Source organism: Sphaeramia orbicularis, chromosome 21, assembly GCF_902148855.1.
Source record: "Sphaeramia orbicularis chromosome 21, fSphaOr1.1, whole genome shotgun sequence".
Classification (NCBI taxonomy): Eukaryota; Metazoa; Chordata; class Actinopteri; order Kurtiformes; family Apogonidae; genus Sphaeramia; species Sphaeramia orbicularis.
In genome coordinates this window covers 58,816,622-58,841,493 of record NC_043977.1, presented here as the reverse complement: position 1 = coordinate 58,841,493, position 24,872 = coordinate 58,816,622, and the positions used below count along the sequence as shown (strand labels likewise).

Below are 24,872 nucleotides of genomic sequence, written 5' to 3'. Positions count from 1 at the left end.
ATACAGTTCAAATATATTTACAAATGTATCATAATTTCACAAATATTTATTTTCTATTTATGAGATTAAACTGTTAATTTAAAGTTTAATACTGTAAAAAAATAAATGAATAAAACCAGATAAAGTTACTGACAGTTAACAGTAACAGAAGTATTAGTTCTGTCAGTTGAACCAGACTTGTTTGTTCATTGACAAATATCTTGTGTAATTACAGGAGGTTTCACAACAAAAATGTTGAATAAATGTATTTTTGTGAATGTATAACATGTATAAGCACTGATAAACTGTCCAAATACAGTTTTTATCAGTGGATTGGACAACGGAGTACCGTATTTTTATGAGATGGTTATTTTCTGTTATTTTACAGTATTTTTTTGATGCCCCTGCTGAAGGAATATTACTGAGGTTTTTTTTTTGTTTTGTTTTTTTTCCACAGTGTGGACGAGGACTTAAAGGGCAGCTTTTGGCACCGAAACACTGAAACAGGCTGAAAATTACACAAGTGAACAAGTAGACCACAGGTGTCAAACCTGAGGCCTGGGGCCCAAAACCAGCCCACCACAGGGTCCAGTCTGGGCTGTGGGACGAATTGGCAAAGTACAAGTTAGGGCATCAAACTCAAAACTAATATCAAAATAACCTATAAATAATGACAACACCAATTTTTTCTCCTTGATTTAGTGCAAAAAACATTAAATTATGAAACTCTTTCCATTTCCAAACTCTCCTGTACCAATAAAATGTGACTAACCTGAACAAATGTGTCCAACCTGAAATGTCTGTATTAAATTCAGTCCAGTTTGAACTCTTTTCTTCCTGTTCCTCAGTGTTTAGTGTCTTTGCAGATCTGATCCAGAATGCACATGGACTAATGAGAAGTGGAGGAAGAAGACTGGGAAAATTGTACTTAAATTTTTTAACAAATTTCATTTTTTCAAGCACTGTAAAAACAAACAAAAATGTTAAAAAACAAAACAAAACAAAACAATATTATTCCAGCAGCAGGGCCACCAAAAAAATACATTAAAATAACAGAAAATAACCATTTCATAAAAATACGGTAATTTTCCATAATTCAAATACAGTTTTTTGCCCTAACTTTACATGAGATTTTACTTTTTTTTTTTTTTTTTACTTTTTAATGTTTAATACAGAATATTTTCATGTATTAAAACAATCCAATTCCCTATAAATATATATATAAATAATTTTCAGTGAGACTCAGTTGTCCAATCCACTGATAAAAACTGTATTTGGACAGTTTATCAGTGCTTATACATGTTATACATTCACAAAAATACATTTATTCAACATTTTGATTGTGAAACCTCCTGTAATTACACAAGATATTTGTCAATTAACATTGTTGTGCGGAGGAAAAAAGGGCAAAAGTGACATAGAATTTGATTTCAAATGGAATTAGATCAAAGCCAAATAAAAGAAGTCAGGTGTAATACTGTTACCGTCCACTAGATGGAGACAGACATGAGCCACCACAAGAAAAGACACACTTAGGAAAACAATAAGACATTTTAGACACAATGAACAGTTAGAGTCAGTTCAGAATAGGTTTATAATAGTTTAGAATAGTTTAAAATAGTTTATGTTTATAATAGTTTATAATAGTTTAATAATAGTTTATAATGGTTAAAATGTTTATAATAGTTTATAATGTTTATAATAGTTTAAAATGGTTTATAATGTTTATAATAGTTTTTGTTTATAATAGCTTATAATGGTTTATAATGTTTATAATAGTTTATATTTATAATGTTTATAATAGTTTATAATGTTTATAATAGTTTATAATAGTTTAATAATAGTTTATAATGGTTAAAATGTTTATAATAGTTTATAATGTTTATAATAGTTTAAAATGGTTTATAATGTTTATAATAGTTTTTGTTTATAATAGCTTATAATGGTTTATAATGTTTATAATAGTTTATATTTATAATGTTTATAATAGTTTATAATGTTTATAATAGTTTATAATAGTTTATAATGGTTTATAATGTTTATAATAGTTTATAATAGTTTATAATGTTTATAATAGTTTATAATAGTTTATAATGGTTCATAATAGTTTATAATAGTTTATGTTTATAATAGTTTATAATAGTTTATAATGGTTTATAATGTTTATAATAGTTTATAATGTTTATAATAGTTTATAATGGTTTATAATGTTTATAATAGTTTATAATAGTTTATAATGGTTTATAATAGTTTATAATAGTTTATGTTTATAATAGTTTATAATGTTTATAATAGTTTATGTTTATAATAGTTTATAATAGTTTATAATGGTTTATAATGTTTATAATAGTTTATAATGTTTATAATAGTTTATAATAGTTTATAATGTTTATAATAGTTTATAATGGTTTATAATAGTTTATAATGTTTATAATAGTTTATAATGGTTTATAATAGTTTATAATAGTTTATGTTTATAATAGTTTATAATAGTTTATAATGGTTTATAATAGTTTATGTTTATAATAGTTTATAATAGTTTATAATGGTTTATAATGTTTATAATAGTTTATAATGGTTTATAATGTTTATAATAGTTTATAATGTTTATAATAGTTTATAATGGTTTATAATAGTTTATAATAGTTTATAATAGTTTATAATGTTTATAATAGTTTATAATAGTTTATAATGGTTTATAATGTTTATAATAGTTTATAATGTTTATAATGGTTTATAATGTTTATATTAGTTTATAATGTTTATAATAGTTTATAATGGTTTATAATAGTTTATAATAGTTTATGTTTATAATGTTTATAATAGTTTATAATGGTTTATAATAGTTTATAATAGTTTATGTTTATAATAGTTTATAATAGTTTATAATGTTTATAATAGTTTATAATAGTTTATAATGTTTATAATAGTTTATAATGTTTATAATGGTTTATAATGTTTATATTAGTTTATAATGTTTATAATAGTTTATAATGGTTTATAATAGTTTATAATAGTTTATGTGTATAATGTTTATAATAGTTTATAATGGTTTATAATAGTTTATAATGGTTTATAATAGTTTATAATAGTTTATGTTTATAATGTTTATAATAGTTTATAATGGTTTATAATAGTTTATAATGGTTTATAATGTTTATAATAGTTTATAATAGTTTATAATGGTTTATAATAGTTTATAATAGTTTATGTTTATAATAGTTTATAATAGTTTATAATGGTTTATAATGTTTATAATAGTTTATGTTTATAATAGTTTATAATAGTTTATGTTTATAATAGTTTATAATGGTTTATAATAGTTTATAATGGTTTATAATAGTTTATAATAGTTTATGTTTATAATAGTTTATAATAGTTTATAATAGTTTATGTTTATAATAGTTTATAATGGTTTATAATGTTTATAATAGTTTATAATAGTTTATGTTTATAATAGTTTATAATAGTTTATAATGGTTTATAATGTTTATAATAGTTTATGTTTATAATAGTTTATAATAGTTTATAATGGTTTATAATGTTTATAATAGTTTATGTTTATAATAGTTTATAATAGTTTATAGTAGTTTATAATAGTTTATGTTTATATTAGTTTATAATAGTTTATGTTTATAATAGTTTATAATAGTTTATAATGGTTTATAATGTTTATAATAGTTTATGTTTATAATAGTTTATAATAGTTTATAATGGTTTATAATGTTTATAATAGTTTATGTTTATAATAGTTTATAATAGTTTATAATGGTTTATAATAGTTTATGTTTATAATAGTTTATAATCGTTTATAATGGTTTATAATAGTTTATAATAGTTTATGTTTATAATAGTTTATAATGGTTTATAATAGTTTATAATAGTTTATGTTTATAATAGTTTATAATAGTTTATGTTTGTAATAGTTTATAATAGTTTATAATGGTTTATAATAGTTTATAATAGTTTATGTTTATAATAGTTTATAATGGTTATAATAGTTTATAATAGTTATGTTATAATAGTTATAATGGTTTATAATAGTTTATAAGAGTTTATGTTATAATATTTATAATGGTTTATAATAGTTTATAATAGTTTAGTTTATAAAGTTATAATGGTTTATAATAGTTTATAATAGTTTATGTTTATAATAGGTTATAATAGTTTAGTTGATAATAGTTTATGTTATAATAGTTTATATAGTTTATGTTTATATAGTTTATAATATTTATAATAGTTTATAATGGTTATAATGTTTATAATAGTTTATGTTTTAATAGTTATAATAGTTTATAATGGTTATAATGTTTATAATAGTTTAGTTTATAATGTTTATAATGTATAATGGTTTATAATAGTTAGAATAGTTTATGTTTATAATAGTTTATGATGGTTTATAATAGTTTATAATAGTTTATGTTTATAATAGTTTATAATAGTTTATGTTTGTAATAGTTTATAATAGTTTATAATGGTTTATAATAGTTTATAATAGTTTATGTTTATAATAGTTTATAATAGTTTATAATGGTTTATAATGTTTATAATAGTTTATGTTTATAATAGTTTATAATAGTTTATAATAGTTTATAATGGTTTATAATAGTTTATGTTTATAATAGTTTGTTTATAATAGTTATATATAGTTATGTTATAATAGGGTTTATAATAGTTATAATGGTTTATAATAGTTTATAATAGTTTATGTTTATAATAGTTTGTTTATAATAGTTTATAATAGTTTATGTTTATAATAGTTTATAATAGTTTATAATAGTTTATAATGGTTTATAATGTTTATAATAGTTTATGTTTATAATAGTTTATAATAGTTTATAATGTTTATAATAGTTTATGTTTATAATAGTTTATAATAGTTTATAATAGTTTATGTTTATAATAGTTTATAATAGTTTATAATAGTTTATAATGGTTTATAATGTTTATAATAGTTTATGTTTATAATAGTTATAATAGTTTATAATGTTTATAATAGTTTATGTTTATAATAGTTTATAATAGTTTATAATGGTTTATAATAGTTTATAATAGTTTATGTTTATAATAGTTTATAATGGTTTATAATAGTTTATAATAGTTTATGTTTATAATAGTTTATAATGTTTATAATAGTTTATAATAGTTTATGTTTATAATAGTTTATAATAGTTTATAATGGTTTATAATGTTTATAATAGTTTATGTTTATAATAGTTTATAATCGTTTATAATGGTTATAATAGTTTATAATAGTTTATGTTTATAATAGTTTATAATGGTTTATAATAGTTTATAATAGTTTATAATAGTTTATGTTTATAATAGTTTATAATAGTTTATAATGGTTTATAATAGTTTATAATAGTTTATGTTTATAATAGTTTATAATAGTTTATGTTTATAATAGTTTATAATAGTTTATAATGGTTTATAATAGTTTATAACAGTTTATGTTTATAATAGTTTATAATAGTTTATAATGGTTTATAATAGTTTATAATAGTTTATGTTTATAATAGTTTATAATGGTTTATAATGTTTATAATAGTTTAGAATGTTTATAATAGTTTATAATGGTTCATAATAGTCTATAATAGTTTATAATAGTTGGTCATGTGACTGTGCGTGGTCATGTGACTGTCGGTCCACACAACGCCTGCAGGGTAAGTGTTCCTGTGTGTGACTGTAGAATGCATGGTGTCCTGCAGCAGAAGGTGAAGGTGACTTGTCTCCAGTGGAACAGATGACTGTGTCATACTGTGTGTACGTCAGCCAACACATGCATCTGAAACCTGGGATGGATGAGGTAGTGCACTGAGAACCAGGACAGGTTTAGGATGACCACACAAACACGAGAGCCGCAGGAGATGACCCATACCACTGGACTGTACACACGAACAAGACCTGCCACTGGGTTTGTCTGCCCTTTAACCCTTAAAGACCCACACGTCCACCTTAAAGACCCAAACGTCCACCTTAAAGACCCAAATGTCCACCTTAAAGACCCAAATGTCCACCTTTAAGCCCTACAGACCCAAACGTCCACCTTTAACCCTTAAAGACCCAAACGTCCACCTTTAACCCTTAAAGACCCACACGTCCACCTTAAAGACCCAAACGTCCACCTTAAAGACCCAAATGTCCACCTTTAAGCCCTACAGACCCAAACGTCCACCTTTAACCCTTAAAGACCCACACGTCCACCTTAAAGACCCAAACGTCCACCTTAAAGACCCAAATGTCCACCTTTAAGCCCTACAGACCCAAACGTCCACCTTTAACCCTTAAAGACCCACACGTCCACCTTAAAGACCCAGATGTCCACCTTTAAGCCCTACAGACCCAAACGTCCACCTTTAACCCTTAAAGACCCACACGTCCACCTTTAACCCTTAAAGACCCACACGTCCACCTTAAAGACACAAACGTCCACCTTAAAGACCCAAACGTCCACCTTTAAGCCCTACAGACCCAAACGTCCACCTTTGACCCTTACAGACCCAAACGTTCACCTTTGACCCTTAAAGACCCACACGTCCACCTTAAAGACACAAACGTCCACCTTTAAGCCCTACAGACCCAAACGTCCACCTTTGACCCTTACAGACCCAAACGTTCACCTTTAACCCTTAAAGACCCACACGTCCACCTTAAAGACACAAACGTCCACCTTTAAGCCCTACAGACCCAAACGTCCACCTTTAACCCTTAAAGACCCACACGTCCACCTTAAAGACCCAAATGTCCACCTTTAAGCCCTACAGACCCAAACGTCCACCTTTAACCCTTAAAGACCCACACGTCCACCTTAAAGACCCAAATGTCCACCTTTAAGCCCTACAGACCCAAACGTCCAACTTTAACCCTTAAAGACCCACACGTCCACCTTAAAGACCCAAATGTCCACCTTTAAGCCCTACAGACCCAAACGTCCACCTTTAACCCTTAAAGACCCACACGTCCACCTTTAACCCTTAAAGACCCACACGTCCACCTTAAAGACACAAACGTCCACCTTAAAGACCCAAACGTCCACCTTTAAGCCCTACAGACCCAAACGTCCACCTTTGACCCTTACAGACCCAAACGTTCACCTTTGACCCTTAAAGACCCACACGTCCACCTTAAAGACACAAACGTCCACCTTTAAGCCCTACAGACCCAAACGTCCACCTTTGACCCTTACAGACCCAAACGTCCACCTTTAACCCTTAAAGACCCACACGTCCACCTTAAAGACCTAAACGTCCACCTTAAAGACCCAAATGTCCACCTTTAAGCCCTACAGCCCCAAACGTCCACCTTTAACCCTTAAAGACCCACACGTCCACCTTAAAGACCCACACGTCCACCTTAAAGACCCAAACGTCCACCTTAAAGACCCAAATGTCCACCTTTAAGCCCTACAGACCCAAACGTCCACCTTTAACCCTTAAAGACCCACACGTCCACCTTAAAGACCCAAATGTCCACCTTTAAGCCCTACAGACCCAAACGTCCACCTTTAACCCTTAAAGACCCACACGTCCACCTTTAACCCTTAAAGACCCACACGTCCACCTTAAAGACACAAACGTCCACCTTAAAGACCCAAACGTCCACCTTTAAGCCCTACAGACCCAAACGTCCACCTTTGACCCTTACAGACCCAAACGTTCACCTTTGACCCTTAAAGACCCACACGTCCACCTTAAAGACACAAACGTCCACCTTTAAGCCCTACAGACCCAAACGTCCACCTTTGACCCTTACAGACCCAAACGTTCACCTTTAACCCTTAAAGACCCACACGTCCACCTTAAAGACACAAACGTCCACCTTTAAGCCCTACAGACCCAAACGTCCACCTTTGACCCTTACAGACCCAAACGTTCACCTTTAACCCTTAAAGACCCACACGTCCACCTTAAAGACCCAAATGTCCACCTTTAAGCCCTACAGACCCAAACGTCCACCTTTAACCCTTAAAGACCCACACGTCCACCTTAAAGACCCAAATGTCCACCTTTAAGCCCTACAGACCCAAACGTCCAACTTTAACCCTTAAAGACCCAAACGTACACCTTTGACCCTTAAAGACCCACACGTCCACCTTAAAGACACAAACGTCCACCTTTAAGCCCTACAGACCCAAACGTCCACCTTTAACCCTTACAGATCCACACATCCACCTTAAAGACACAAACGTCCACCTTTAACCCTTAAAGACCCAAACGTCCACCTTTAACCCTTAAAGACACAAACGTCCACCTTTAACCCTTAAAGACCCAAACGTCCACCTTTAACCCTTAAAGACCCAAACGTCCACCTTTAACCCTTAAAGACCCAAACGTCCACCTTTAACCCTTAAAGACCCAAACATCCACCTTTAACCCTTGCAGACCCAAACGTCCACCTTTAACCCTTACAGACCCAAACGTCCACCTTTAACCCTTAAAGACCCACACGTTCACCTTTAACCCTTACAGACCCAAACGTCCACCTTTAACCCTTACAGACCCAAATGTCCACCTTCAACCCTTACAGACCCAAACGTCCACCTTTAACCCTTAAAGACCCAAACGTCCACCTTTAACCCTTACAGACCCAAACGTCCACCTTTAACCCTTAAAGACCCAAACGTCCACCTTTAACCCTTGCAGACCCAAACGTCCACCTTTAACCCTTAAAGACCCACACGTCCACCTTAAAGACACAAACGTCCACCTTTAAGCCCTACAGACCCAAACGTCCACCTTTAACCCTTACAGATCCACACATCCACCTTAAAGACACAAACGTCCACCTTTAACCCTTAAAGACCCAAACGTCCACCTTTAACCCTTAAAGACACAAACGTCCACCTTTAACCCTTAAAGACCCAAACGTCCACCTTTAACCCTTAAAGACCCAAACGTCCACCTTTAACCCTTAAAGACCCAAACGTCCACCTTTAACCCTTAAAGACCCAAACATCCACCTTTAACCCTTGCAGACCCAAACGTCCACCTTTAACCCTTACAGACCCAAACGTCCACCTTTAACCCTTAAAGACCCACACGTTCACCTTTAACCCTTACAGACCCAAACGTCCACCTTTAACCCTTACAGACCCAAATGTCCACCTTCAACCCTTACAGACCCAAACGTCCACCTTTAACCCTTAAAGACCCAAACGTCCACCTTTAACCCTTACAGACCCAAACGTCCACCTTTAACCCTTAAAGACCCAAACGTCCACCTTTAACCCTTGCAGACCCAAACGTCCACCTTTAACCCTTAAAGACCCACACGTCCACCTTAAAGACACAAACGTCCACCTTAAAGACCCAAACGTCCACCTTTAAGCCCTACAGACCCAAACGTCCACCTTTAACCCTTACAGACCCAAACGTCCACCTTTAACCCTTACAGACCCAAACGTCCACCTTTAACCCTTAAAGACCCACACGTTCACCTTTAACCCTTAAAGACCCAAACGTCCACCTTTAACCCTTAAAGACCCAAACATCCACCTTTAACCCTTACAGACTCAAACGTCCACCTTTAACCCTTACAGACCCAAATGTCCACCTTCAACCCTTACAGACCCAAACGTCCACCTTTAACCCTTAAAGACCCACACGTTCACCTTTAACCCTTACAGACCCAAACGTTCACCTTTAACCCTTAAAGACCCACACGTTCACCTTTCACCCTTACAGACCCAAACGTCCACCTTTAACCCTTAAAGACCCAAACGTCCACCTTTAACCCTTACAGACCCAAACGTCCACCTTTAACCCTTACAGACCCAAACGTCCACCTTTAACCCTTAAAGACCCACACGTTCACCTTTAACCCTTACAGACCCAAACGTCCACCTTTAACCCTTACAGACCCAAACGTCCACCTTTAACCCTTACAGACCCAAACGTCCACCTTTAACCCTTACAGACCCAAATGTCCACCTTCAACCCTTACAGACCCAAACGTCCACCTTTAACCCTTAAAGACCCACACATTCACCTGTAACCCTTACAGACCCAAAACGTCCACCTTTAACCCTTACAGACCCAAACGTCCACCTTTAACCCTTACAGACCCAAACGTCCACCTTTAACCCTTAAAGACCCAAACGTCCACCTTTAACCCTTGCAGACCCAAGCGTCCACCTTTAACCCTTAAAGACCCACACGTTCACCTTTAACCCTTACAGACCCAAGCGTCCACCTTTAACCCTTAAAGACCCACACGTTCACCTTTAACCCTTACAGACCCAAACGTCCACCTTTAACCCTTAAAGACCCACACGTTCACCTTTAACCCTTACAGACCCAAACGTCCACCTTTAACCCTCACAGACCCAAACGTCCACCTTTAACCCTTACAGACCCAAACGTCCACCTTTAACCCTTACAGACCCAAACGTCCACCTTTAACCCTTAAAGACCCAAACGTCCACCTTTAACCCTTGCAGACCCAAACGTCCACCTTTAACCCTTACAGACCCAAACGTCCACCTTTAACCCTTAAAGACCCAAACGTCCACCTTTAACCCTTACAGGCTCAAACGTCCACCTTTAACCCTTAAAGACCCAAACGTCCACCTTTAACCCTTAAAGACCCACACGTTCACCTTTAACCCTTACAGACCCAAACGTCCACCTTTAAGCCCTACGGACCCAAACGTCCAACTTTAACCCTTAAAGACCCACACGTTCACCTTTAACCCTTACAGACCCAAACGTCCACCTTTAACCCTTAAAGACCCACACGTTCACCTTTAACCCTTAAAGACCCAAACGTCCACCTTTAACCCTTAAAGACCCAAACATCCACCTTTAACCCTTACAGACCCAAACGTCCACCTTTAACCCTTACAGACCCAAATGTCCACCTTCAACCCTTACAGACCCAAACGTCCACCTTTAACCCTTAAAGACCCACACGTTCACCTTTAACCCTTACAGACCCACACGTTCACCTTTAACCCTTACAGACCCAAACGTCCACCTTTAACCCTTAAAGACCCACACGTTCACCTTTAACCCTTACAGACCCAAACGTCCACCTTTGACCCTTAAAGACCCAAACGTCCACCTTTAACCCTTAAAGACCCAAACGTCCACCTTTAACCCTTACAGACCCAAACGTCCACCTTTAACCCTTACAGACCCAAATGTCCACCTTCAACCCTTACAGACCCAAACGTCCACCTTTAACCCTTAAAGACCCAAACGTCCACCTTTAACCCTTAAAGACCCAAACGTCCACCTTTAACCCTTACAGACCCAAACGTCCACCTTTAACCCTTAAAGACCCACACGTTCACCTTTAACCCTTAAAGACCCAAACGTCCACCTTTAACCCTTAAAGACCCAAACGTCCACCTTTAACCCTTACAGACCCAAACGTCCACCTTTAACCCTTAAAGACCCACACGTTCACCTTTAACCCTTAAAGACCCAAACGTCCACCTTTAACCCTTAAAGACCCAAACATCCACCTTTAACCCTTACAGACCCAAACGTCCACCTTTAACCCTTACAGACCCAAATGTCCACCTTCAACCCTTACAGACCCAAACGTCCACCTTTAACCCTTAAAGACCCACACGTTCACCTTTAACCCTTACAGACCCACACGTTCACCTTTAACCCTTACAGACCCAAACGTCCACCTTTAACCCTTAAAGACCCACACGTTCACCTTTAACCCTTACAGACCCAAACGTCCACCTTTGACCCTTAAAGACCCAAACGTCCACCTTTAACCCTTAAAGACCCAAACGTCCACCTTTAACCCTTACAGACCCAAACGTCCACCTTTAACCCTTACAGACCCAAATGTCCACCTTCAACCCTTACAGACCCAAACATCCACCTTTAACCCTTAAAGACCCAAACGTCCACCTTTAACCCTTAAAGACCCAAACGTCCACCTTTAACCCTTAAAGACCCAAACGTCCACCTTTAACCCTTAAAGACCCAAACGTCCCCTTTAACCCTTACAGACCCAAACGTCCACCTTTAACCCTTAAAGACGCAAACGTCCACCTTTAACCCTTACAGACCCAAACGTCCACCTTTAACCCTTAAAGACCCAAACGTCCACCTTTAACCCTTACAGATCCACACATCCACCTTAAAGACCCAAACGTCCACCTTTAACCCTTACAGGCTCAAACATCCACCTTTAACCCTTAAAGACCCAAACGTCCACCTTTAACCCTTAAAGACCCACACGTTCACCTTTAACCCTTACAGACCCAAACGTCCACCTTTAACCCTTAAAGACCCAAACGTCCACCTTTAACCCTTACAGACCCAAACATCCACCTTTAACCCTTACAGACATAAAATTTGGATCTGCAAGGGTTAAAGGTGGATGTTTGGGTCTTTAAGGTGGACATTTGGGTCTGTAAGGGTCTTTAAGGTCGACGTTTGGGTCTTTAAGGGTGGAGGTTTGGGTCTTAAAGGGTTAAAGGTGGACATTTGGGTCTTTAAGGGTTAAAGGTGGACGTTTGGGTCGTTAAGGGTTAAAGGTGGACGTTTGGGTCTTTAAGGGTGGAGGTTTGTGTCTGTAAGGGTCTTTAAGGTGGAGGTTTGGGTCTTTAAGGGTGGAGGTTTGGGTCTTTAAGGGTTAAAGGTGGACGTCTGGGTCTTTAATGGTGGAGGTTTGGGTCGTTAAGGGTTAAAGGTGGAGGTTTGGGTCTTTAAGGGTTAAAGGTGGACGTTTGGGTCTTTAAGGGTTAAAGGTGGACGTTTGGGTCTTTAAGGGTTAAAGGTGGAGGTTTGGGTCTTTAAGGGTGGAGGTTTGGGTCTTTAAGGGTGGACGTTTGGGTCTTTAAGGGTCTTTAAGGTGGAGGTTTCGGTCTTTGAGGGTGGAGGTTTGGGTCTTTAAGGGTTAACGGTTAAGGGTGCTGGTAGACTGGTTTCTTATCTCTTTAATTCCTTTTCCTCGGTCAGACTACAGAATAAAAACAGACCAAACTCCACTTGCAGTGAACGTGTCTAAACTTGGACTGTTCTGTTCGTGGATGATGAAAGATAAAAAGAGCAAAAAAAAAAAAAAACAGAGCTAAAGGAAAACAAAGAGGAAAATTCCATTAGCTGTTCCCAAACCCAGACCAGGGCAGTGCATGTTCCAAATCCTTTCATGGTGTAAATAAATGCAGTCAGTGACACCAGGGTCTGGAACATGGGACTGGTCCAACAGCTTCCTCTTCTTTTTTTTTTTTCCAGCTCATCACAGTTAAGTGGAGCTGCTCCATGAGTCTGCTGTTTGAAATGTGCTGCTTTCCTTCAGACAGAACACACATTAGCATAATGTCGGAGAAAAACCTTGTTCTAAATACCCAGATGTTTTCATTAGTGCTCTGAGTTTTACCTGAGAACACCAGGCTAAAGTTCCAGTGGGAAAGAATATTTTTAGTTTAGTGTTTGACTTTGCATTTTTACTGAACTTGTAAACTGGATCTGTCTCCACCTTTGGATGCATTTGTGTTTTAGAAGCGCCTCCACCAGACAGAAAGACACAAACGCACAGAGCTAACATCCACAGCATCCATGTATGATTAAGGCTGTGTACCGGCAAGAACGTAGCGATACGATACAAATCACAGTACTGGGACCTAGAGCTGAAACCATTAATCGACTCAAAGTGATCCGACAAAATCATTCAACCACAGTTCTCCTGAATCACAGCTTTGTTCCCAGATAGCAAAATCATTATGGCTTAAATGTGGCCCAAAACTGGCATGCCATTTTGGCAAAGTTCTGGGTGGATGTATGCCCAAATTCACCCAACACTAACTGCAGATTTCCAAAATATAGCCATGATTGTCCCAGAAAAGCCCCAAGTCCCCATAATCCAGCCAAAAGTAGCCAAACCTGACCCAAAGAGAGGCCAAAAGGAGGACAACATTCACCCCAAACTTGTGTTGATCATGCTTTTAAAATGAAGTGGGTTTTCTTCTGGGTAGAAATTCCCGCTCCTTGTGCAGTGTTTTGGCTTTACAGAAATCTGCCAAACAACCAAACACATCCATATGTGGAATCAGATGTTGCCGTTCTTTATTCAGTCTTCTGTCTTGCCATAAACATGCCATACCATCCCTATACCTGATCCCACTCTGTGCCCAGTCTGTAGTTCACCACACAGATGCCAGAACTCAGACAGATACTGCTGGAGCCTCCACATCTGGTCTGGAGAACCTGAATCAGACCACAGTTCAGACTAAAGGTGTTCAGAATGACAAAAGAAAGACCAAAACGCCACATGTACGCCATAATACTGCAGAAATATTTGCTCTCTGGGTTTTCTTCATTTCTCTGCGGTTAAACATTGGTTCCACTGTTGTGTTTCACACGGACGCTTATTGTGACGCACAAAGAAACTTCAGTTCAGGAAAACTGACACTGAATATCTCCCTTCAATCAATTCCAGTTGATTAATCGAATTGTGAATTTTTGCATTGATTTCAAGCACCTAATCGATTAATCGTTTCAGCTCTAATCAGGACTGTTTCAGTTTTACAGATTTAGCTGAATTAAGGACATCGCTGATTGTGTTTAGAGCAAGAAACAGATTTTTGCTGCAAATTTGCAGAGATTATTTGTTTTAGTATGACAGCATGAAAAACATAGAAGGAGGTTTAATTTGAAACAGTAAAGGGTTCGGACTAATGTCAAGTAAATGTGTGTTTGTGTTGTGGCTGTCAGAATGTGGAAGAGAAGAGCTGCACAAATACTTTTCAGTTTAAGAGGTTGTATAAGGAAAGAACAGAGAAGCTTTATAAAAGCATGGAATTAAATAATTTAACTTATGGATGTTGGATTTGTTTTATTTGCATTGACTGTCACATAAACTGTTTTAACTGTAAAAACTGCAATGGCAACTTCTCTGATGGAAGCAGATGTTTGAAGAAAGGGGCAGGTATTAGAAGTGTTCTTCATCCTGCTCCTTTACAATCGTTTAGATTGGAATGACGACGACGACAGACGACGACAGACGACGACAGACGACGACAGACGACGACAGACAACGACGATGATGACAGATGACAGACGACGACAGACGATGACAGACGACGATGACAGACAACAGCAGACTACGACAGACGACGACAGTAACAGACGACGGCAGACAATGACAGATGACGACAACGACAGACGACGACAGACAACGATAATGATGACAGATGACAATGACAGACGATGACAGACGATGACAGACGACGACAGACGACGATGACAGACAACAGCAGACAACGACAGACGACGACAGTAACAGACGACGGCAGACAATGACAGATGACGACAGACGACAATGATGACGACAGATGACGATGACAGACGACGACAATGACAGATGATGACAGACGATGACAGAATGACAGACGACAACAATGACTGACGATGACGACGACAGACGACAACAATGACAGACGATGGCAGACGATGACAGATGACGACGACAGACGACGATGACAGACGACGACAGACGACAACAATGACAGACGACGGCAGACGATGGCAGATGACAACGATGACGACAGACGTCGACAGATGATGATGACAGACGACAACAGACGACAGATGACAGACGACAACAGACAACGACAATAACAGACAACAGACAATGACAGATGATGGCAGTTGACGACAGCAGATGACAGCAGACAACGACGACGATGACAGACGATGACAGACGACGGCAGACGATGACAGACGATGACAGACGACAGCAGACGCCGCCGCCACTGGACGCCACATGACAACAATACATTTCGGCCTGTCGGCCGTAAGCTAATAAAAGCCAAAAAAGGAATAAGCTAGAAGCAAAAGCTTTTTTTTTGCCTCTCCTTCTCACCTGATACACTGCATACATCAACTTAAATGTGAACAGCATCGAGCATTCACACCAGAATAATAAAAAATAAAAAACAACAACAAAAACCTATGTACCATCTCAATTCAAAATTTCTGAATAATTTTAAACTTAATGTACTTTTTTTTAAAACTTCGCCAAAGGAGTGGATAACTTAAATGCATCATAAGGTCCATCCCATAATTTCACGGACAGATAAACAGACAAACCAACGCAGAAAAAAACATGACCTTGGCGGAGGTAAAAATCCAGATTTAAGTGACAACTGAAGCAACATCACATAACCCAACATCTGTAAACAGTTCAGAGGACATGTGGACATAAACATGTGATATTAGCTGTTGTGACTTTATTTGGGAAAGATAAAATACAAGTAATTTGTGTTCGGATTTATTATAATTTCATGATGCATATGCAATTTCATGTTAATTTATTTCTGAGTAAAATATACGGTATATTTCATTTGTGATTTGTGTTAAAAGTTGAGCTAAAATAAGCCATAGTGAATGCTAATATTAAAATAACAATGTTTCCCATGAGGCTTAGCATTACCCATAAGGTATAGGACATTTTCACGGAAGTAGATGTGTATGCCACGAGCTGTGAAAGTTGTATGTTTTTAAGTTGCCGCACGCAGTAAATGAATGCGTATTTTTAAACCGAGAGTCTCGTTTTGTTATTTTTGGACGTAATTTGGATAATTACAACATTAGCAAACAATATATTATGATACTGTTAAAAAGGCAATTTTTTTAAAATTTTAATAAATAAATAAATAAAAATGAAAAAATGAAAAAATAACAATAACTAAATAAAAAATATTGATCCCATTACTCCCCCTTTAAATCCCCCCTTTAAATCCACTCTTTAACCCCCTCCCCCTTAAAACCAGGCAGACTCACCTGACACCAAACACATTTCCTCACAGGCCTGTAAAGTGTCAAAGTTGTTGGTGTTTCCTCCACAGCCTCCGTACTCGAAGGCCTCGCAGCGGCCCGTGTCCACGCTGAAGAAGAAGCGCTCCTTAATGGCCTTACAGGGTCCCGGATCATCCTTCAGGGCACACAGCTCATTGAAGATGAAGAGCTCCGGTGGCGCTCCATCTGCTGAAGCCCAACACAAAGACAATTATTAGAACAGCGACGTCTGAACCCACCGAAGAAATGAGGTCACAGCATCCGACTGGAACCGCAGGCTTTCAGATGAGCTGAAGGATTCCCACAGACTGCAGCGTCAACGGATGGGCTGACTGTTTTAGAATCTGCAGACGGAGACGAGGACCAGGGTTTGATCAAAACGGCAAAAATAATGAGCTGTCTGATTCAAAGAGAAGCATTAAAATATGCAAATGTAGCCCAAGTCAGGAAATCCACCTACACTGTAACACCAGATAAGTTGAGTTGACTGAAAAAACTGGAGTAAACTGATTGCCCTAAAAAATTTAAGTAATGACTTATACAGCCCAACTGATTAATAGGCCGGCTGATTAATCGAGCCGATTATAGTGTGTAACTGAGGTGTGGTGTGTTCAAGTGCATACGGTGGTGTGGTGCGTTCAAGTGCATACGGTGGTGTGGTGCGTTCAAGTGCATACGGTGGTGTGGTGCGTTCAAGTGCATATGGTGGTGTGGTGCGTTCAAGTGCATACGGTGGTGTGGTGCGTTCAAGTGCATACGGTGGTGTGGTGTGTTCAAGTGCATACAGTGGTGCAGTCTAGAGGAACAGAATAAAAAGTTAAATACGTTGTTGTGGTTCATTTAAAGCAGGTTTAAAATTTATTGTAACTGAAGCTGAGGTTGTGTTCAAGTCCCATCTGAAACCTACGTATATTTGAACCCAGACTACTGGGGACTGGGTTTAAGGCTCCATGAACAGGATGAAGGTTAAGACAAAGGGACCACGTCAAGGGCTGAAACTAAGCCCCCCCCCCCACTGTGTGGTGACCTTTAAATCTGTAAACCACCACAGGGGTTGGTCATCCGTTCCACTGTGGTCACATGACCTTAAACACACATTCCAAACATCCAGGGTTTAGATTCTACCCCAGGGAGGGTTGTCCACCTTTGTCCATAGATATAAGACACAGATGTAATTTAGTTTAAGTGTTACAAATAGATATTTAAAGTATTTAATATGTCATTTTCAAGTTGAAAGTTATAAACATGAAACAACGATAATAAGAAGCCCTGCAGTTAAACAGTTCAACTTCTGTCACAGGTTTTAATAACATTCAATTCAGGTCCTTTACTGTCAGTATACAGCAGTGTTTTTCAACCCTGGGGTCAGGACCCCACATGGGGTCACCTGGAATTCAAATGGGGTCGCCTGAAATTTCTAGTAATTGCTAACCCCTCCCCCCAAAAAAAAGTACTAATAAAATGAGTTGAGAGAAATGATCCCAATCCATAAAATACAAACTGTGTCTGAAACTGCAGCACTGTGGTTCTGTTTCACTGTGGTTCTGTTTGTGTGGTTCTGTTTGTGTCACATGTTCACTGTGGTCAGTTTCAGATGCTGCAGCTCTTTCATAATTCATAGTTTCAGTTCTTGTTTGTTCAGTATTAATTGTCCTCCTTGTAAATCCCAGCTGGACTGACTGGACAGATCCTGAGCCTTTGTGCAGTAATCTACACCTGGATTTACTGCCTCTGTCCACAATAACAGACATTATATAGACTAAATGTCCACAATAACAGACATTATATAGACTAAATGTCCACAATAAGAGACATTATATAGACTAAATGTCCACAATAATAGACATTATACAGACTAAATGTCCACAATAAGAGACATTATATAGACTAAATGTCCACAATAAGAGACATTATATAGACTAAATGTCCACAATAATAGACATTATACAGACTAAATGTCCACAATAAGAGACATTATACAGACTAAATGTCCACAATAATAGACATTATACAGACTAAATGTCCACAATAAGAGACATTATACAGACTAAATGTCCACAATAATAGACATTATACAGACTAAATGTCCACAATAAGAGACATTATACAGACTAAATGTCCACAATAATAGACATTATACAGACTAAATGTCCACAATAAGAGACATTATACAGACTAAATGTCCACAATAAGAGACATTATATAGACTAAATGTCCACAATAAGAGACATTATACAGACTAAATGTCCACAATAATAGACAGTATACAGACTAAATGTCCACAATAAGAGACATTATATAGACTAAATGTCCACAATAAGAGACATTATATAGACTAAATGTCCACAATAAGAGACATTATACAGACTAAATGTCCACAATAAGAGACATTATATAGACTAAATGTCCACAATAATAGACATTATACAGACTAAATGTCCACAATAACAGACATTATACAGACTAAATGTCCACAATAATAGACATTATACAGACTAAATGTCCACAATAAGAGACATTATACAGACTAAATGTCCACAATAAGAGACATTATATAGACTAAATGTCCACAATAAGAGACATTATACAGACTAAATGTCCACAATAAGAGACATTATACAGACTAAATGTCCACAATAACAGACATTATATAGACTAAATGTCCACAATAACAGACATTATATAGACTAAATGTCCACAATAATAGACATTATACAGACTAAATGTCCACAATAACAGACATTATACAGACTAAATGTCCACAATAATAGACATTATATAGACTAAATGTCCACAATAACAGACATTATATAGACTAAATGTCCACAATAATAGACATTATACAGACTAAATGTCCACAATAATAGACATTATATAGACTAAATGTCCACAATAATAGACATTATACAGACTAAATGTCCACAATAATAGACATTATACAGACTAAATGTCCACAATAATAGACAGTATACAGACTAAATGTCCACAATAATAGACATTATACAGACTAAATGTCCACAATAATAGACATTATACAGACTAAATGTCCACAATAACAGACATTATACAGACTAAATGTCCACAATAATAGACATTATACAGACTAAATGTCCACAATAATAGACATTATACAGACTAAATGTCCACAATAATAGACATTATATAGACTAAATGTCCACAATAATAGACATTATACAGACTAAATGTCCACAATAATAGACATTATACAGACTAAATGTCCTCTAACATTAACGTTTATTTGCGATATAGTATAGCAAACTATTACATAATGAACTGGCGACTTGTCCAGGGTGAACCCCGCCTTCGTCCCTATGTAGCTGGGATAGGCTCCAAGCGACCCCCGTGACCCTAGTGAGGATAAAGCGGGTTCAGAAAATGAATGAATGAAAAACAAATTAATTTTAGCAACAAAAAAAAAGTCTCTCTGTTTTGAATGTCTGGGGTAACCAGAAATTTGTGATGTTAAAATGGAGTCACGAGCCAAAAAAGGTTGGAACCACTGCTATACAGTAATAATAATAATAATGGTAATGGATTACATTTCTATAGTGCTTTCCAAGGCACCCAAAGTGCTTCACATTACTGACCCATTATTCATTCACTCTCACATTTTCACTCTGGTGGAGTTAAACTACATCTGTCTCCACAGCTGTCCTGGGGCAGACTGACAGAAGCCAAAGAAATATAATAACTCTGCACATGCTCAGTTTAGTCCTTAGTCCACATGGGCAGTTGTAGTGCCCTGAGGCAGACACATGCACATTTGTGAGGGAAAACAGAATTTTGTGCTACGTCATATTTTTACTCTAATTATTTTTGGGATTGCATAGTTTCCTCTGTAGTTGGACTCATTAAAGGTAGGTGTCGTTTACATTTTAAAGAAGGATTTACCAAAACTATTTTTATGTCACTACTTATAAAACCCAGACTCACACCTTTTTCAACAGACTGCTGTGCCCAGTATAAAAACTGCCACATCTACACCCTGTGGTTCCACAGCTCAGACTGACGTCAGACTGTTCTACACAGGTTTAAGGTTGTGTACATTATCTGTGGCAGATAAACACAGATTTATGCAACTGTTCATCCACCTGTGCACAACTATCTGATATCAGACTGTTCTGTCCTGTGTAGGTCAGTGTTCTTATTTCATCTATCGGCCAATATCCGATATCGGCCGATCTATTGGATATCGGCTTTTTTTAGCCCCCAGTATCGGCATCGGCCCCGAAGATCCCATATGGGTCAGGCTCTAATTCATACATGAGGCAAGGAGTCTTGCCCAAGGACACAATGGACTGACTAGGCCAGAGCGGGATTTGAACCACTAACCCTTCGGTTATTGGACGATCCACCCTACCTCCTGAGTACATGCACCACACACTGAAATTTAACCTCTGCTTTTAACCCAGCACACCCAGAGTTAAGCACCTTGCTCAAGGGCACATAAGCCAACAACGTTTTCTGCCAGTCGGAAGAATCGAACCAGCAACCCTTCAGTCCCAAGCCGACTGTCCAGCCCTCGAGGCCACAGCTGCCCAACATCTTTATCTGTATAAAGTTTACTCAGTTTTTATGTTGGGTCCAACACACACCCACGCACCAGTCTGTTTTTTCAGTCCAGTTCAACTGTTTTTACATGAACAGAATGAATGTAGCTGAAACATGTGTCCAAAACAACACAGCTGGAACAGGAATACTGCAGTGTCGTTCATTTAAACACTTAAACATGCATTTTAGTCTTCCAAGTGTACGTTAACAACAGTATTTATTTCATACATTTAAATACAAACTAACCAACAAAAAATCTAATAATTTTCAGGCAAAAGAATCAAAAGTTCAAAATGTAAATGCATTTGGTTTGAAAAGTCCGTCCTTCTGTCCGTTTGTTTCAGGATGTTTCATATACGGTGTTTTTCCTTTTCATCCTCAAACTGGACAAAGAAACAGAAGAATCTTCTGCCCGTTTCAGACGACAGCAGAAACTCACAGACCTTTGATTTGCGTTCCCTGGTTGGCACCAACTTCAGCTTCACTGGACCTTCAGTACTGAAGTTTCAAACTCAGACACATACTGTTATTTGTGTTTAAAAGTCGTTCTTCTGTTGTGACTGTGGTACTTTAGGCAGTGACACAGACAAGAGTCACCAACGGCCTTCAGTGTGCTTCAGTTTGTTCAGTTTGCTTCAGTGTGTTCAGTTTGTTCAGTTTGCTTCAGTGTGTTCAGTTTGTTCGGTTTGCTTCAGTGTGTTCAGTTTGCTTCAGTGTGCTTCAGTTTGTTCAGTTTGCTTCAGTGTGCTTTAGTTTGTTCAGTTTGCTTCAGTGTGCTTCAGTGTGCTTTAGTTTGCTTCAGTGTGCTTCAGTTTGCTTCAGTGTGCTTTAGTTTGCTTCAGTTTGCTTCAGTGTGCTTTAGTTTGCTTCAGTGTGCTTTAGTTTGTTCAGTTTGCTTCAGTGTGCTTTAGTTTGCTTCAGTTTGCTTCAGTGTGCTTCAGTTTGCTTCAGTGTGCTTCAGTCATGAGCTTTGTTTCCGTGCATTGGATGTGGATCAGGTCACAGACCCAAACCCACAGAGTCCACAGTGTTCTGTCAGCTGGACTGACCTGCTGCTTATCAGCCACAACAAACACCAGAGGAACACACAAACAGCACAGAGTGTACAGGAGGACCGTCAGCCTCAGATGAACCCCCCAGACTAATGATGAACCCCCCAGACTAACGATGAACCCCCCAGACTAACGATGAACCCCCCAGACTAACGATGAACCCCCCAGACTAACGATGAACCCCCCAGACTAATGATGAACCCCCCAGACTAAGGATGAACCCCCCAGACTAACGATGAACCCCCCAGACTAATGATGAACCCCCCAGACTAAGGATGAACCCCCCAGACTAATGATGAACCCCCCAGACTAATGAAAGGCCTCCAGTCAGGGTTAATGACATGAATGTGGTGTTCACAGTTTACATGTCAGTTATATACTTGGAAATATTCAAATATTCAGTCACACACCTCCTACGTAGGGCTGTTAGAAAATATCAGTTCTGCAATATATCGTGATATTTCATTTCACAATACTGTAATGATATTAAAAAGTACTGTATGGATATTTTTAGGTATTTATTCAAATGCAGATATTGTGGAGGTTCATTTTAGTTTTTTTGTTTGGTTTCTATTTTATTTCTTCTTATTTCACACTCTTTTATTCAGTAATGTTGGTTCCTTTGTTGGATTGAACTCAAATCCTGTTCTGATGTTAGTTGTGAACTAATAGAATCTGAACATTTGAACAGGATCTGAAACTGGAATGTGTGTAAAACAGAATTTCAGTTTGAACACGGTTGGAACATTTGCTGATAGAACATTAGATCCTGTTGGGATCAAATACAAATGGGTTTAGGATTTGGGCAGATTTATGATGGAATTCAATTCTTCAAGGAAATAACGATTTTATAAAAAAGACACAAAAGCTATAAAAAAAAAATTGTATTTTTAACAGTATCGTGATATATCGTGATATATCATACCATGATCCTACCATTGTGATTTGTCCCATATCACCAGATTCTTACCGATACTCTGCCCAAATCCTACATAATGTGTTTTGATATTCGTTAGGTGAGGAAGATAAATGAAAAACTGAATGAAATAACACACATATACATACATGTACTGAAGGGATTTCTACGGTCCCTGAAGGCACCACATACACCACATACACATCTGTAGGCCTGTGTCCAAAGCACTCCAGCTGTATTTATGTTCTATTTATAGATACTCTGTTCATATGTATGTTTAAGAAAAGGACGTCCACCTACAAACTGTACAGAGAAGTAAGTGTGGACACTGGAAACCCACACTTGGTTTACTCCAATACTTTAACTCCAATGTCCAATTACATTCAATTCACATCAATATTAGTTGAGTTCTAATTTTAAATGTGTGGGAAATGGGATTTTCAGTGTTCAGTGTAAATGTCCACAGAGTCCACATTCCACAGTGGATGTGGACAATTTAGTTCCACATACAAGAGACTGTTCTGAGCTACAGGTGGATCCAACTGGAGGAGAGTAGGAGTCGTTTGGAATTAGGCACATGAACGCATCACACCACACCCCCATATGCACTTGAACGCACCACACCACCGTATGCACTTGAATGCACCACACCACCATAGGCACTTGAACGCACCACACCACCATATGCACTTGAACACACCACACCATCGTATGCACTTGAACGCACCACACACCCATGTGGGTTCAGGTGGAGTTGCTCAACATGTGCTTGTGTGCAGAGTGAGTTGGCCAATCTGAGCTTGTTTAGTGAATCAGAGGATTATCCTTTATCTCCTTTTCGTGTTTCTTTATCACAGAGGCTTAAGCGCTGGCAGCAGAACAGCCACAGAGCTGCAAAGAACAAAAAAAAAAACAGCCACGGAGCTGCAAAGAACAAAAAAAAAACAGCCACGGAGCTGCAAAGAACAAAAAAAAAAACAGCCACGGAGCTGCAAAGAACAAAAAAAAAAAACAGCCACGGAGCTGCAAAGAACAAAAAAAAAAACAGCCACAGAGCTGCAAAGAACAAAAAAAAAACAGCCACGGAGCTGCAAAGAACAAAAAAAAACAGCCACGGAGCTGCAAAGAACAAAAAAAAAAAACAGCCACGGAGCTGCAAAGAACAAAAAAAAAACAGCCACGGAGCTGCAAAGAACAAAAAAAAAACAGCCACGGAGCTGCAAAGAACAAAAAAAAAAAACAGCCACGGAGCTGCAAAGAACAAAAAAAAAACAGCCACGGAGCTGCAAAGAACAAAAAAAAAAACAGCCACGGAGCTGCAAAGAACAAAAAAAAAAAACAGCCACGGAGCTGCAAAGAACAAAAAAAAAAACAGCCACGGAGCTGCAAAGAACAAAAAAAAAAACAGCCACGGAGCTGCAAAGAACAAAAAAAAAAAAACAGCCACGGAGCTGCAAAGAACAAAAAAAAAAACAGCCACGGAGCTGCAAAGAACAAAAAAAAAAACAGCCACGGAGCTGCAAAGAACAAAAAAAAAAACCAGCCACGGAGCTGCAAAGAACAAAAAAAAAAACAGCCACG

At 37.2% G+C, this 24,872-nt stretch overlaps 1 protein-coding gene across 3 annotated transcripts in view; it reads right to left on the bottom strand.

The window, feature by feature from the left end:
• Positions 1 to 24,872, bottom strand: part of LOC115413084 (tissue factor pathway inhibitor-like) — a 93,693-nt gene that overhangs the window by 29,737 nt on the left and 39,084 nt on the right. For 2 of the 3 annotated variants that reach the window (XM_030125840.1, XM_030125839.1), the window contains exon 2: positions 16,737 to 16,940. In XM_030125840.1, the coding sequence (XP_029981700.1) occupies positions 16,737 to 16,940 (204 nt within the window). The remainder of the gene's footprint in view (positions 1 to 16,736; positions 16,941 to 24,872) is intronic. The other variant, XM_030125841.1, reaches the window with a different exon arrangement.